At 39.9% G+C, this 16,654-nt stretch overlaps 1 protein-coding gene across 5 annotated transcripts; it reads left to right on the forward strand.

Moving 5' to 3' along the window:
• Positions 1-683: 683 nt before the first annotated feature.
• On the forward strand, positions 684-15,805 carry LOC116066149 (LIM domain and actin-binding protein 1-like). Of its 5 annotated transcripts, none has more exons than XM_036002251.1 (10): positions 684-800; positions 4,683-4,822; positions 6,277-6,322; positions 9,470-9,904; positions 12,319-12,370; positions 12,641-12,738; positions 13,547-13,625; positions 13,846-13,877; positions 13,973-14,106; positions 14,246-15,805. In XM_036002251.1, the coding sequence occupies exons 2-10, from the start codon at positions 4,704-4,706 to the stop codon at positions 15,351-15,353; spliced, it is 2,103 nt and encodes a 700-aa protein (XP_035858144.1). In that variant the 5' UTR covers positions 684-800; positions 4,683-4,703; the 3' UTR covers positions 15,354-15,805. The 5 variants fall into 5 exon arrangements, with proteins under 5 accessions (XP_035858144.1, XP_031177880.1, XP_031177891.1 ...); XM_031322020.2 differs by having other exon boundaries at positions 685-800; positions 12,319-12,373; XM_031322031.2 differs by lacking the exons at positions 684-800; positions 4,683-4,822; positions 6,277-6,322 and adding an exon at positions 6,341-6,814 and having other exon boundaries at positions 12,319-12,373.
• The last annotated feature ends 849 nt before the right edge of the window (positions 15,806-16,654 follow it).

Consider the following 16,654-nt stretch of genomic DNA (forward strand, 5'->3'; position numbering starts at 1 on the left):
GTTTTCCTTTGGTTGGCTGTGAGATAGTGAAACCTTGATTCTCACTGAGTTCTTCAAATTAAAGCCATGATCTCCCTTCTTATGACACCACCCCACTGGCCTTATTTATATTAGACAAATATAATGCAAACATCTTATGCACCATGCACAGTGACAACCCATTTTTATTCCCATTTACAATGAATAATGCAAGCTCTCACAAAGGTACTGTTTGACATGCTATTGTTCTGCAGGCACTGAGCTACATTGTCACCTTTGCTTTCAGGACATTAAAATGTCTGAATCAGAGTTCTTTTTTGTAAAACACTTGAGCTCCATTTTGGAATGAAAGGTGCTATATAAATCCAGTTTATATTGTTGCCATTATTAGTAGCCTAGTAGTTATAGTAGGCCTATAGTAGTGTATTATAACATTTCCTTTAATTTAACCTAAATAAATGAGAGCGATGCTCAACCAAACCCTGTCTCAATCCACATCGCTGCATTGTCACTCCCCTGGGGAATCAACTGCCGCTCTGTGAAGAAACCTGAGTTGTTCAGTAGGTCTGCTTACTTTCTCTTCGCTTGAAAAATGGAAGAGTTTTGCCTGCCTGTTCTCAAAATTTGGGACAGGCATGTACCATGTAGGGGTAATGCAATACCTAAGGTCATTGGTGCATAAAAACACATGACCCAGCTCTTCCACTCCTGTGACACCTTTCTGTTCACTCCACCTCTGTCCACACCGGGCGGTGACGCAGAGGCGGCAGCGAGTTTCAGGTGTCTCAAGGTTTCACCAGAATCAACGGAAGTTCGCACAGGTAAGACTCAAAGCAAGGACGTGAAAATATATGTAAATAACTCGAGCTAGGGGTGTTATAAAAAATACTAGATGTAGGCTGTTTCGAAAATTCGAACGAGTCTGTTGGTTTTTAGATTTAGGCGTTGATTTTTATAGAAACGCACGTGCACATACTCTGCCTTGTTCTCTAAGACTCACTGTCTTTCGAGAATAGTTTATATGCCAAACCAGTCCAACTGCTAAGTCTGTATTGTAGTCTTAGGTTGTCACTTTAAAATTCCTTAGTCTAAATACAACTTAGGCTAGGCTACATGTAAACAAAATTATATATGAAAATGTATAACGATATTTACTGTATATACCTCATATACTTAACTAGATATAGGCTATTACAGTTCGGCTTTTTACGTCACAAACGTTCTCTACCAAGCGCTTACAGTGTTGCACACCTGAAATTAAAGTTCTTCAAATAACATGTTGGCCTTTGAGCAGGGCTGCTAATCTTTAACACACGTCTATTTATTGTATCCTCAGTGCTGATTCTTCAGGTCAAACTCAATTATTTCCTTACAAATTGTGTCGTACGTCAATCACGCGTTAAGCAATGCGGACACCTCCTTACTCATGAGTCATACTGTATCTGATCTGTGGTGGTTATGTTAAGGAGAACATGGCTTAAAGCAAGGGTTAAAGGTCAGTATCTACATTTCACTGATAACAAGTGATGGAGATGAAGCTAAATGCTGGTGTTTAGATTTCAAAAAGCTCGTATATCAGATAGCATGTGTGCTCCACTTGCAGTGTAGCCTACCTGAAACAAGGCCACCTTTGTGTACATTTGCGTACCTCAGATTAATAACGATTTAGTCAATGTTCTCTCTCCCAAAGCTTGAATTCAGATAAGTAGGCTACATAAAATAAATGGCATCATGCCAGAAGGCGTGGAGGTAAAGCAAAGTAACAATGTGAAGCTGATAGTTTGGCAATTTATAAAAGATTACATTGACCTGTTGTCATACAAAAAATTGTCAAATTAATAAAGCTGCAAACTGTACCTCTAAAGTCTATATCTGACCTATGAGGAAGAATTTCCTTATACAAAAAAACAACTAAACCAATAATAGGTAAATGCAAATCTAACTGGTTTGTGCAGTTTTCATTTGGATTTGAATAGTGACCTACATTATATCACTAGTGAGGGTGTTCTGCAGATTTAAAATGGTAATATTGGCTTCTTATACAATACTGTGAAGACAACTTAGTGTCTGTACACTTCAGCTTCCAAACCAGGCAATGCAAAATAAAGTCAACATTAAGATTGTTTTGTACATGAAGAGCATGCTTTAATCCCACCCTACTCCTTATTTAAAACATTCCTGCTGTGTATTGATTTTCTGCTCTGTTTAGCTCAGCTATTCCCATTGTACACTTATGAATGAGTGAGAAGAACTTGATTTAGTTTCTTAACCGCTGCCATTTTTGCAGGAAGTTTGTGTGTTCTCCCTGTTTTCTTCAGTTGCTCGGGCTTCCTTCAACCAGTTTGAGGATATGTAAAAGGGGTGGATGGGCGACTCTAAACTCAGTCTGCGTTATCCCTGTGACAGACTGGTGACCTGTTCAGGGTGTGTCCCTGCCTGCCTGTTATCCAGTGCTGGCTTGATATCCTGCAAAATGCCTAACAGGGTAGAAAAAGAAAGTTAACTAATGATTTCAACATTGCCATCATGTTAAAAAAAGTGTGCCTGCTCGTGGTTGCAGGGTAAACAACACATTAACACATAAACAACAATTGTCTTTGTCAAGTTGTCATACATCAATACTAGAGTAGCCTACTTCCTTGTTTAGGACTGCTGCACCTGCAATAATGAAACGCAATGTCTGTATCTACAAAATCATCTGTTGAGTGTTTGATGGTTATTTATTTGTGCTTTAGATCGCAGTAAGTTTTATTTCTCTCAGCATTGCCGTGCTCTCTCTCTCTCGCCAAGAATTATATTTCTATTTCTCTGATTTACAGCTCCGTTCCTCCGCTCTCTCACTCTCTCGACTCATCCAAGCTTACAACCGCAGTCAGTGTAGTTCAGTGTGGGTGCTGGCTTGCATGAACTCTCTCTCCTTTTCTCTCTGTCTTTTTGTAAAATGAGTTGGTCATCCATCGATATTCCTGTACTTTTAGAAAGAACTACCCCCCTGGCTTTTTGGGGGAGAAAAAAGCCCCAAGAACTTAATTGAGGCCCTGGTCCCTGCGGTTGAAACGCAACAAGTTCCTCAGAAGGTTCCTAGTTCCTTCACACTAATTAAACCTATTCCCACTTTTTCAACCATTCCTACTACTTCACCTACTTCTTACACATTCAAGCCAGCGATCCAGTGTAGCATTAGCCTTTCAACATACAGCATTCACCCCTCTGGCCATCTAGAAACAAACACTAACCTGACAGTAAATTAAATTAATTGCATTTAATTATATATAATTACACATTATTAATAATATACAATTACATATGTATCTAAATGGGTTAGTGCATAGTTGCATTTGACTGTTTATTTATTAGGGCTATGTTGAAATTCAGTTCAGTCCAAAGTCTTCACACTACTTGTCACTAGTATCGCTTTGCATCTGATGTAATAAGGGCCCCTGAGTGAAAAGGCCTAGATAGTAAGAGAAATTATTATGGAGTATATCAGCTGTGCACAGTAGTGATTTAAACTCATAGTTATAATATACTGTCTGAGTACTAGAATAGAGTCATGGTCTGACATAAGGATGTCTCTCCAGACACAGAAACTGAATCGGAGGCTCATCATCCATCTGCAGCACTTATTTAAGTGTGGGGTTGTTCAAGTGAAGTTAAAGGGATACTTTGCCAGTGTTGAACCAAAACTCAGATAAAACTGTAAAACTATGCAGCGCTGATTAAATATGAACCAAGGTTCTGTTACTGTATTGCCTATTTCTCGCCCTCAAATGTTTTCAGAAATTTATTTCAGCTTACCGTTTAACTGTTAAACGAGATTGTTTGTTACCAGCCGGCCGCCATATTAATCTGTGACGTGCTTGCATTACATCACCCACCAGTGTGAGTATCTATTGTTCCGTTGTGGCGCAGTGCATTTTGGTCATGTAACACCAATTTCAAAAATGCCGTTCTACTGCATAGACAGCCCAGTTTTATAAAAAAATAAAAAGAACCTCTTTCCAGTGGTAAAATACGTCTTTTAAGAAAAGGTTTTGGGATGTGCTTTTCTCTGGTCTTTTGCAAATGTTGCCCATTGCGAGTTATCCTCTCATAATGATATTGTGCTCACAGTCTTTTGTTGCCATCTTGCAATCATGCGGAACGAGCCGGAGTGCAAGTTTTAACATGTCAACTTGTTTGTTTGCATGCATTACTGTACGATCACATGTACTCTTTGGTATGTATGTCATGTTGTGGGGGGTGACAAATAGCTAAACTGATGGAGAGCATGTTACAAACTTGCAAATCAGTGATCTCAGACAGCAGATAGTTCCTCTACATGCACAAACCTAGACTTTGGCACCAACCCTCTGAAGAAACTGTACAGATCAAGAGTTTTTTTGTAGTACTGTCAGTATGGTGGTCTCAATCACCTAAAACACACAACTTGTAGATGTCAGATTATTCTATTGTGAGAAAAGTAGACTGGTGGATAAGTGCAGATGATGATGGAGAGAAGCGTTTTATTTTCTGGCTATAAGAAGCAAGAATGTTTCAGGCTGGTTTTAATGCAAATCTAGGATGTGGCTCAGCATATGGGGTTAATGGTATAACTGAAGTTTAGTTTTCCCCAGTAAAGGTTTGGGAAATAATTTAGAAGCGAAGAGTTACAATTAGTGTGTTAATGAACGTGGCTTATGGCGGTTGTGTTTGTATTTCAGGTATTCAAATAGCTGCCAGAGATGGAAAGTGGTCCATTCAATCGACGGTGCTGGGCAGCACAGTCCTTGCGTGTCACTGCGAAGGAGCTGTCACTCAGCGGCCGAGGGAGAAACAATGCCATTGCTGAACGCTTCTCCAAGTGAGTAACATCTGGTTTTCAGTAATGTTTGTTGTTAATGTACACTTAACGTAAATCTATCTGTAATTCAAGAAATGAATGCTAAATACATTTCTAAAAGACTTTTTGAAAATTCCTTTTTTAAATTTTTACATTTTGAAAAGACAAAATGTGCGATTTCTACTTAGGGCTACATTACGTTATTTCAGACTGTGGTTACCCTTTTGACTAAGCTGATGATATTTTGAAAATGGTCTCTCAATATTTTCATGATTTATAATTGGTAACACATGTGAACGGGTGTGCATAAGACTGACATGACACCATCATGATTATGACATACTGTCAGCTGTCATGAACATGGAGTCTTTTTGAAAGGTCATGCCTGTCATTAAGTGTCATTCGGTAAAGTATGACACTTTTAATGCAAAGTTAGCATTGTTCGTGATTACATTACATGTCCTTTAGCTAATGCTTATATCCAAAGCGACTTACAATTATGGGTTTAGTGTCTTGCTCAGGGACACATTGATGTATTGCAGTGGGAATTGAACCCAGATCTCCCACACCAAAGGCATGTGTCATATCCGCTGTGCCATCACCACCCAGATGAGAGATGTTTGTGTTATGACAACTTGACATTAAGCAAGACAACATAACCTGTCCTAAATATGTCATACCAGGAAACTGTTTAGATGTTTTATGTGTTAAAATAAAATTAAACTGTCATTAAGTGGTTGTTTTTTACATTGGCTGTCAAGAGACCATTATAATTGTGTCATGAATATTTTCGTTGACCTCAAGTAAAGTGGAACCATTTGGATCTTGTCATTAGGATGTCATAAAAGTTATAGGACCAGTTTGACGACAGTGGATGCTGTACCGAGGTGATTTAATGAGTTTTGGTCCAAATTGTTTCACTTTACTTGAGATCAAGGAAACATATTCATGACCTAATTCTAATGTTCTCATGACAGCCAATGTAAATGTACCAACCACTTAATGACAGTTTATGTTAACACATAAACAGGTTCTTAAAGTTTGATTAGGCGTGCCATGACATATTTATGACAGATTATGGTGTCTTACCTTAGGTCAAGTTGCCACAACACAGAGATTGTTGTCTTTGTTAATGTCAAGTTGTCATAACACAAACGTCTCAAAAAATGCAAACTTTGCACTAAAAGTGTCATAATTTACCGAATGACACAACGGTCATGAACATTCAAAAAGACTCCATGTTCATAACAGGTGTTATGTCAGACTTATGCACACCCTTTCAAATAAAGTGTTAACAAATACATTTGTAGGTATTACTCCTTAAAAATGTAAGAATTATAACTGAAACTACATTGAAACCATACCTTAACAAGCTGCAAGCTAAAATAAAGTCTAACAAACTAAAATCTAAAAATTATAAATGAATCTTTTTTTTTTGAGTCACCAGAGGTCAGTGTTTCTTCTGTCTCTCTCAGGTACCAGAGAGCTGCTGAGGAGTCAAGTGCCGAGAAGAAAAAGGGAGTAAGTATCTCTGTAAAGGGGGCTAGAGACATTTTATTTCAGACATTTCCCAGGGTTTATGAAAAAGTAGTGTACAGCTGTTCCTGTATTTGATACACGAAAGACAAATGTCAGTTAAAGTTTTTCACATGAAAATCTACATCTATGATACATCTTGTTTACAGCATTTTGATAAGCCTCTCCTAGCAAACTAAACAATTAAATGAAGTGTGTGTATGGTGCATGTCTTGCTTAATTTGCTCAGTAGCTGCTGGTGGTGCTAAACTAATTATTGCACACACACACACTCACCATGCCAACACACTGTCTGGCTGACCTCTCATTGGCCACTTGTTGCGATGGGCAGGCTATCAAACCCATAATCCTACTTCAGTGTAATCCCCTTTAAAAGCTCTTTGTGGCTCCAACTGTGGCAGTGTGAAAGACTCATAAACAAAGCAGTACTGAGATTAAATGAGTAACTGATCATCGAATATCATGAAGAAATATAAGGTAATGTTGCTGTAAATGTACTGTATGAAATTTGCCAATGTTTGCCTGTGTGTGTGTGTGTGTGTGTGTGTGTGTGTGTGTGTCTGTGTGTGTGTAAGCAGCTGCTTTGAAAGCTTAATTAGCTTTTATAGTCTTAGTTTAACGATCTGGCTGGTAATGACAATGACATTTTTTTTTTTTTTTTTTACTCCGTACGGAGTAATACGGTATGAATATGCTATATTTGAGAGAAACCTTCCTGCGTTACTTACTTACATGCAGTGTTTAACTTTGAAGATGAAGGAAATTTCTCTCAGCATGTTCAGGTTGTCAGGTTAATGTTTTATACTTGATTTCCATTTTTATGTGATTCAACATAGTTTGTAATCATTTTCAGGAACCAATGGTATTTGTGGATATATATTTAAGGATAACACAAGTTTGAATGAGGAGCGTGTGTGTGTGTGTGTGTGTGTGTGTGTGTGTGTGTGTGTGTGTGTGTGTGTGTGTGTGTGTGTGTGTGTGTGTGTGTGCGGAAGTTGGGGCAAGGGGGGACTTTTCGAACATGACAAAATGTTTGACCACAGCTTCTTAAATGTGAAGATTTGCTGGTTTTATGTTTTTATTGATTATTATGGAGTTTTTGGACATCACTTTGAACTCTGATAACTTTTGAGGGACATCTGTGATTCATTTTTAGAGTAAATTACTGATCAAAATATAATCAACAGATTGAGGGATAACACTTCCATCAAGCAAGTCAGTTTAATCTCCAACTTGTACAGGATGCAGTTACATGAATTTTAAATTGTGTTAAACAACGAACAAGTTTAGAGTTACGTAACATTTTTAGCAAATACTTTTCAAACTGAGAAATCAATGGCCCTCAAGATTAATTGCCAATGTTTTGCTTGTAATTGTGTGGTGTGTCTTTTCTGACACTTCCGTGATCTGGACTCAGAACTGACTGAGCGTCTGTCATTAGCTCTTTTTTTGAGTATCTGAGCTCTGAGGAGTGTTTAAAATTCTCTATAAAACTCTGTTACGAGACTACTCATTCCAGCTTTCACGTGGTGATTTTTTTTTTTTTAAATGGCTTTTGTTCTTTCATTGTGCCAGTATTTTTCCATCCATCTTGTCTTGTATTCCATTTTGTCACTTTTTTGCCTCACCTAAAACTTTTGTTCAGTCTGTGAAAATAAGTGCTATGTAGACACATTTTTAGTGCTATTATCGTCAGAAATAATTTGCAAGTGGAAAAATGTCAAAGCCAACATAGCGAACAAAGAGTTAACTTTTCCCTGAATGTATCATTTCCTGCTCTGGTTTCCTGGGTATTCTCTCTCTCTCTCTCTCTCTCTCTCTCTCTCTCTCTCTCTCTCTCTCTCTCTCTCTCTCTCTCTCTCTCTCTCTCTCTCCCATTTACTTTCCTGGTGTTAAAGGGGCCTGGCTAGCTCTTACTAGTGGATTTTGTCTAGCTGCTAACATCTGGGAGAGCTCTGTCTCGCTGTCTTTCAGCACACTGACCTATAGAGAAGGACCAACCAAAGGACTCTCACTTTCCTTGCTGTCAAGTTGTGGTTCCACTTCGTTTGGGTACTCATACGGTTTCTTTTTTGTCTGTTTGCTTAAATAACGGGAAGAATCTTGTGACTGTCCAGTTCTCTCCACTCACTCTCGACTTCCCTCACAAAGACAGTAATTGTGTGTCAGTAATTTTTGTGCACTTTGGGTGTTTTTGTTTTGTTCAGTTCTTTATTTTTATGTTCTTATGTCTTTCTTCTTCCATTTCTCTCTTTTTCGTCTGTCTGTCTGTATTTGTGCATGTTCCAACTTATTTGTAAATGTACCAGATTTAGTTTGATGTACTGATACACTGCACTGTGCACTATGCTGATGCACTATGGTAGTTAAGTCTTTTCATTGTGTGTTTTTGATTGTCATCTCTAATCATCTTTAAATTAGGTTAAACATTCATTTGTAGTCATTTTTTTCAAGCATTATGTTTATATAATATATAATAGTGTTAACATGTTTCCTACTGACCTGACCTCAGCTGAGAGGCTTGCCTACAAAAGCTCACAATGTTTTCTAAGATTTACTACGTTTAAGTTTACTTATACGAGAGTGATTTATTCACATGTCCACGTCCTCTTTCTTCAACGTGTCATTCCTCTTTTACAATGAAGGAAGTTCCCGGCGGTCACACGGCAGTAGTGTGCCTCCTGTTGTTCTGCTGTGCTGTTTGCTGCTCAACATGTTTAATTGTCACGAATGGCTGCGTAGTGAACAGACCCCTCCTTAGTGTTTTTTTTTGGGAAAGGTGAAGTTGTCGTGAGGAAAGGAATGCAGCTGGAAAAAATCTGCCTGCCTGCTATATCCATCTTGAGCCAAGCGTTGCCTTTAGTGGCCACAGCAAAACATCTACTTCCTGGACCAGCTTTGAACAGCTGTTCACCTAATCTGTCAGTGAAGCCAAACTCAGATTTTGGCATTTCCTTTTTTCCATCCTGCTGCATTGGGCTTTAAGCTGTATGTTTAGTACTGCACATTTGTTGCCAAATGGAATACTTCTATAATTCAGCATGTACACAGAATGAATGAAGAACAGACTATACTGTTGCTTTTGATTGGCAGTGTTTTTCAATTTTTAATCTCTTCTTTTCTTCCTCACAGTCTTTTGAGAGGGCGTCCCCCTCCATGCGGTCAGTCAACCTCGGTGCTCTAAAGAAGCGCTGGGAGCCGGCACAGGGCAAGCCTTCTTCCATCCCTCATCCTCCGAGCCCGTCCAGCCATCACAGCAGGCCTCCTGCTCTGGCCAAGTCTGCTTCTATCACTGAGCACTGTCCTCCAGTGAAGAGTCCCGGCCTGCCGACCGCTCAGGGAGGTCAACTCACAGCCAGTCCTGTCGAGCAGCCCGCAGTTACTCCAGAAGCATCCAAAGGTGAAGAGCAGAGAGGCATGGACAGGTATGAGCTGACACACCGTGAAAGACCGGAAAAGCTTGAAGAGCAAGTTCCAACCAGCCCCTGTGCCTCTTATGAAAAACCCAGAGTGCCACTGAACAACCTGAAGATGAAGTTTGAGAGGGGAGAGGACACCATGGGCAAGGTAGTTACAGACAGATCAGATCTTTTTCTGCTTTGCAGCCTCTTCTTCTGAACACTTCATCAAGCACTAGGACACCCCCTCAATACATTAATAATTACATTATTTATGGACCTACACAAAAGTCCTCAGTTTTTGCAAACATTTGACATTAATTGAGATCATATTTGTTTGCATTATTGTTTTGTGTATGAGGCTACTCTTAGTCTCTTCTTTTTTGCCAGCTGTGTATGTATTGGCCATGTTGCTCAGGCATTAACTGTAACCACAATAGGATTTACTGTACTGATGTTGGTCAGCCATGTAAAACATATTTTCTGAACCTTCCTTGAGAAAAAAGGCAAAATGTTTTTCTCATGTGGTTAACTTTATGTTGCATAACCTGAAGCTGCTTTAATGAGCATATTTGAAGGAACGCTTAACCGTTTATATAAAGTCTGGGACTTTGTAATAAGTCCACACATGTAAAGAAGTCACCTTTACTGACCATAATTATATTTTTATACAGTTAAAACCAAGCTCCTTTCTTTGACCATACATACTCAGAGTTAGGCATTGTTGTGTGTTTTAAGATTGTTTGTTTATTTTCAGATGTATTCTTCCTAGTGTTCTCTGGTCCCTGTGTTCTGTGAAGTAGTCTTGTTCCACCTGGATTTTGGCATGTCTCTTCCCCCACCATTCCTGTCTTTCCCTGTCACTCTCTCTCGGCCCAAAACAACAAGCACTCCAGTCTTCACCTTCCATAACAGAGGAATGTAGGAACATTCCTGACCCAGGGCTCTTTCTTTCTTCAGAGCATCACCTCTGAGGAGCAACTGGCTTTATCTCACTTTCCTTTAGCCACAGTGTGTATTCTGGATTTCTGTGTGGTTCGGTGTATGTGCAGCAGTTGTCACACCACTGCATGAATTAATATTCATCATCAAGTGAAAAGGAACACAACCTCACTTAGCTGTAACTTGCACTCTGGAATTTGAAGTCTTTTAAAAATGCTGAACAGTATGACTAACGCCATTACGTCACCACAAGGAAAGAAGAAGTGTAAAAGTTACTGGTGAGCATTTACAGGGAAGACTAGCAGTGTTGTAACACTTCCTCTGTCAATACTGGCTCAAAAGGTTGACTTTCTTCTCATTCGGTGAACGCAAGAATTGTAGGTTAATGCACCCATGCCCTCGTTCAACTGAACCTTTTAAAATGCTGTTGGTGTTTGGATGTACGTGGCTGAGGAAGATGGGGGCACAATAGGACTCACTCCACAATCCTAGTGAAGCAGCCTAAAGGAATGAGCTACTTTAATTTGCCAAAACTCTTTTCCACTCGTGTGTGTGCACAGGATAACTGCTGAGAGTCTGGTTTACTCATTAGTGTTGGTGACACATGGGCGCACACACACACACACACACACACACACACACACACAAACACACACACACACACACACACACACACACACACACACACAAAGCTCACTCTATTAGTAAAGTGTGATGGAATAGTTTTGGTTCTTTGGACTGCAGGTCAAAAGCATGTTGGTGGCTGTCTGGCCAATGGTAATAACTGGTGACTCTCGTAGTAGACCTTTCTTTGGCGAAGTGTTGCTGAGATGGAGCCTGTAGATGGTTTTTGGCAATTATGTTTCAAAGACGTTATGACATTGTGTCAGAAGTAAAAGTAGAATCTGGAGTCAGGATTTAGATGTAGGGTCCCTGAAGATTTACATCTGTTAAGAATAATTCTGGACAATACCTGAAACACGGAAGATATTTATAGTTCATTTGGAAATCTAGGGGTTTAGCTTTATTTTTATACTTTAATGAGAACGCAACCACTTCATAATATTCTTTCTATTTTACCCTGAGGATTCAGGTTTTGCCCATGTTCTTCGTCACGGTGCTGACCTATTTGGGGTACTTTTCCACTGGTCCTGATGACTTGTGATATCCACGTGCGATACAGGACAGGCAGCGCTTCACATACAGACTGGGAAACTTGTACTTTAACCCGAATATCTTGGTCTCAGAAATCAAAATATCTGACTCTCTCTCACCCTTTGCACTAATCGGCAGAGGCTAAAACAGTAGCCTTTAGTATTAAATCACACACAAACTAAACCACTTTTACAATATGTTGTTTCTGTGAAGAGGTGCCAGTTTACCTCTTGGGCACTGCTGAGGTGCCCTTGAGTAAGGCACCGAACCCCAAACTGCTAGGGGCGCCTGTTCATTGGCACCCTCCTCACTTTGCCATTAATGCATGTATAAGGTCCTGTTTATGCACATGTGTGTGTATTTTGGGCTTGTGTGTAATGTGTAACTCCTACAGAGTGAAAACATTTAATTTCCCCCCTGGGGATCAATAAAGTATCTCTTCTTTCTTCTTTTTCACTGATTCCACCAATCGTTTTACTCATACAGGGAGGCAGGACGACATTACGCAGTAGTTCATCAGAGGACATGGACCAACATGGTGGTAAAGACAAACGCACACAGAATTACACACAGCCCTTTGAATAACCTGCTGAGGTCTTGTACATCGCTAGCCTTTAATCCCAAAACTACTGCGTTACAAGCAGTTTTGTTTCTGGAAACACAATAGTATGTGCCACAACAACTAGATCATGAATAATACTTTTAAACTGAAGAGCAATCATTTGCTGTTTTAGTGAAATGCAGCCACAGTTTTCGTGTGAGTTTACGGCAGTTAAAGCATTACGTGTGATTGTGTCTTCTGCTTTAGGTCTGTCTGTGTCTGACAGAGTGTTGGAGTCCACATCCATGAGGGAGAAGATGGCCAAGTACCAGGCTGCTGTTTCTAAACAAGGCACCACTCGCTCCGTGAGTTCACGCAACAGAAGCGGAATTCGAAAAATATAACTGCCAAAATATAATCTCTCAAAAATATCAATGAAATCTTGAAAATAATCGAAACCACAAAAAGGTAGATTAAAACATTCAAATTTAAGTTTTTAATAAAAATAAAAAGAATTATGGGTTTAATAAAATTCTGCTGCAGGTGTTTTTAAAGGCCAGCAGTCATTAATAAAGCAGTTTTAATTGCAGTTTAAAACAAAGGGCCAGTTTTAATTGATCAATTAAAAATCTTGGATTTTTAGATTCCTATTTATTGTATTGTATATTACGAAATGTGTCTTTTCTAAATTAATAATAATCCCAATAATCCATAATTGTTTCGAAAAGGTAAGTGATCTAAAAAAAATATAATTAGGTAGATTTAATCATGCACAAACTCATTAACCATCACAGTATTTCCGAGATTACTGGAGTTTGACCCCACATTACAAATTATACATTTGGAACCTTTAGACAATTAAAAATGGTGAAATAAGTCAATTCTTCATGCACTAAGTTTTTAAGAGGATCAAATTTGTGAACAACACAAAAGTAACGTTTATATATGGTAGTAATGGAGGCAACAGTATGTATTGGTGATGTCTGTGTCTTCCTCTGCAGATCTGCCCACTAATGTTACTGTATGTACATTGTTTGCTGTCTTCCTTTTTCTTTCATTTCTTCCTTCCTACCTACACCAGAAATAGGCAAAATACACAACAGTTCATTATGTAACAGCCAGTTGACATGAGTGTTTGTTTCCCTCTTTTCTTTCACTTTGTGTTTCCTCTAGGGTCTAGCCCCAGAGGTGCCTGCTCCAAAAACATCTGCACCAGTAAATCAGAAACACATTCCTGCACCTGAGTGCAATGGTGAGTCTTAGTGGATACTCCGAGGACATGTTCCCACGTTACTGTTCTTGATACAGTATCACTTGTAATATAAAATGTGAAATAGAGCATTAACTACAATATTATTATACCCAAATAACATTGGCACCCGGAATGAGATACAGTTTGGTTTGATTGCCCTTTTCAGCTGGCTTCTGAGGTACACCAGTGACTGATGTTTTGTGTGTTTCGTCTGTTTCAGGGGAGAGCAGCGAGCAACCCAAAGCATTTAGGGTGAGTCAGCCATCCCAAAAAGCAGGAGACATGTATGAATCATCAAAAGAAAAATCCAATTTCAACCCTTGTTGTTGTTGATGTTGTGTGTTTAGAAGTTCAGCCCACCGGTGAGGGAGACGTGCATCGCTTGTCTAAAGACGGTGTACCCGCTGGAGAGACTGGTGGCTCTTCAGCAGGTCTACCACAAAAGTTGCTTCCGCTGTGTTCACTGCAGCACGACGCTCAGGTTAGTCTTGCACTGTCGCATATTTCCTGAATTGTAATCATGTGTGTTGATTTTGAAATGCTTCCTCGGTGGCCGATTGTTCAAGAACCACTAAGAGGGACATTTGCTAAATGATATCTTTGCTACTCTCTATTTCTAGCATAGTGAACTACGCCTCCCTGCACGGTAATGTCTACTGCAAGCCCCATTTCAACCAGCTGTTTAAAGCTAAAGGCAACTATGACGAGGGCTTTGGCCATCGGCCTCACAAGGAGCTTTGGGAGCCTCGAGCTGATGGAGACGAAGGTGAGGAAGCGGTGACGCCAAAGGAACAAGAGGGACCAGCAGCGGTGACACGTCCAGCTGAGAGTATCTCAGACAAACAGGCCACCCCGACTGTGGAAACAACCCCACAGGTTAAGGTTACAGACCTGACTGCCTTACTGGAGACACGTGTGCAGACCCATGCCAGGTCTGGTGAGAAACTCGAGTCTACAGAGAAGCCAGCGGAGAAACGCAGGCTGAGGGTCGCCTGGCCTCCTTCGGCTGGTGAGGGCCACTCTGAGACAGAAGCACTTAGTCCAGTCACGGAGGGAGTTTCTTCAGGCCGACTGTGGAGAGCCAAGTGGCCCCCAGGAGACGAGCTGCCATCATCCTTCCAGAGCTCAGATCGGGCTGAACTGAAGAGCCTGAGGCGGAGCTCTTCCCTAAAGGAGCGCAGTCGGCCTTTTACACTCGCAGCTAAACCCAGCCCAGCAATTACTCCGGCACCAAGGGAACCTCGGCGCCCTCTCAAATCCCTGCTGGAATGGAGAGCATCATTCGAGGAAAAACACTCATCTGAAGAACCACCCAAGGAAAACAATCCAGAGCTTCAGCAGGTGAAGCAGCAGGAAAAGAAAGAGAAGACGGTGCCTCAAATACCGAGCGAAGATGCAGCAAATGCAAGCGAGACAATCTCAGAGGAGGACGTGGAGACTGAGCAACAGGAAGAAAGACACAAACAAGTACAGAAAGGAAAGGCAGCAGCAGACAAGATGGCGGTGGAAGAAGGCTCTCTTAGAAGCATCTCCCCGGATATCTCACCGTCCCCCTCTCCATCTTTACAGCCAAAACAGAACCGCGCCTCCCAGGATGTGGGCTTCTGGGAGGGGGACAAAGAAGGAAGTGATGCAGAGGAGCTGAGTGCAGAGGATATAATAAAGAGGAACCGCTACTATGACGAGGAGGAGGAGGAGGAGGAGGAGGAGGAGGAGGAGGACTCATAGGAACATCTTACAGTCTTAATGTTATGTCCATCCAACACTTTGCCAGTTTTGTTTTCTCAGGCTATAGGTAGATTACAAATGTAGCTTTGCCAGATTGTAAAGGAGATGCTAAACATGTGTAATAGGTGTGTGTGTATGTGCATTTATATTACAATAACTGCGCTTAATGGTTACATGTTTGATTTATTTTAATTGTATACTGTAAAAATATCTAATACTGCTTTAAATGACTCCGGAAGTTGGACCTTTATTAAATTCATTTATCTTCTGATAATTATATGCACCATCAGTGACCTATTATTCGTAGGTGGTGTGTCCAAAAACCATTGTACTTTATGTGACACTTTAAGTGCTTTTTAATGACAGGTAGTACCAAGTCGCAAAAAACCAAACTGTCACAAAGTGTGTTTTTGCCTTTCCTAGAATGCAGAAAAGACCTAAATAACTTATACCAAAAAAGTGCACAGCAGTACTGTATTTGTAAAATGTTTTGGAGAGTAAATATCTGGGCCTTTTGTAGTTCATATTCCTACATATTGCCTCAATTTGAATTGTAAATTAAAGAAAGTACAAACCAGAAATGAGAATGCTCTGGATTAGGTTTTAGCAAACCTTCAAATCAACAAAATGACTGCTACTATTAAAATGACTGGAAATGTTGAAAAACGTTTTTGGAGCAGACACTATGTAGTCCACTGCTTTGGCTGTTATTGAGCCTTTACCTTCACCCAGCACCGGAATATACAAACAGACAAGTCAGTAAACCTTAATAACCACCATTACCACAATAACAGGAGAACATATGATAATCAAGGTTTCCACTTATGGCTATCCTTTCAGTCTAGCATGTAAGTTATATCATCTCCTTGGGCCTTCTGGATTTGTGTTTAACATTTTCAAATGTGATCCACTTTAGATAGTGTGTCAAACACTTTGTATTTTAATGAATCTTCTTTTTTTTTTAATAATTTGTATAATGACACATTGGGCGTCGCAGTCTGAACTGTTGTTGAAACAATTAAAATGTATCAATGAGGATACCAGAGTTTGCAATCCATCTGGACTTTTACTTGAGTTCATAAACAAACCAATATACTTTAACCACAGAACTACCAGCTTCCTGATAAGTGCACCTTTTCACAGGAAACAATTGTCTTTTAATAACTCAGAATTCTTAACTTGCAATATTATCTTCTTCTTAATGTACGTATTGATAGGAGTGTCATTTATGCCATCCATTTGAGAAGAGACAGCCATCATAACAATTAAGCCAAAGTTAACTTAATGGATATAATCTCCTT

Source organism: Sander lucioperca, chromosome 6 (assembly GCF_008315115.2).
Source record: "Sander lucioperca isolate FBNREF2018 chromosome 6, SLUC_FBN_1.2, whole genome shotgun sequence".
NCBI classification, from domain to species: Eukaryota; Metazoa; Chordata; class Actinopteri; order Perciformes; family Percidae; genus Sander; species Sander lucioperca.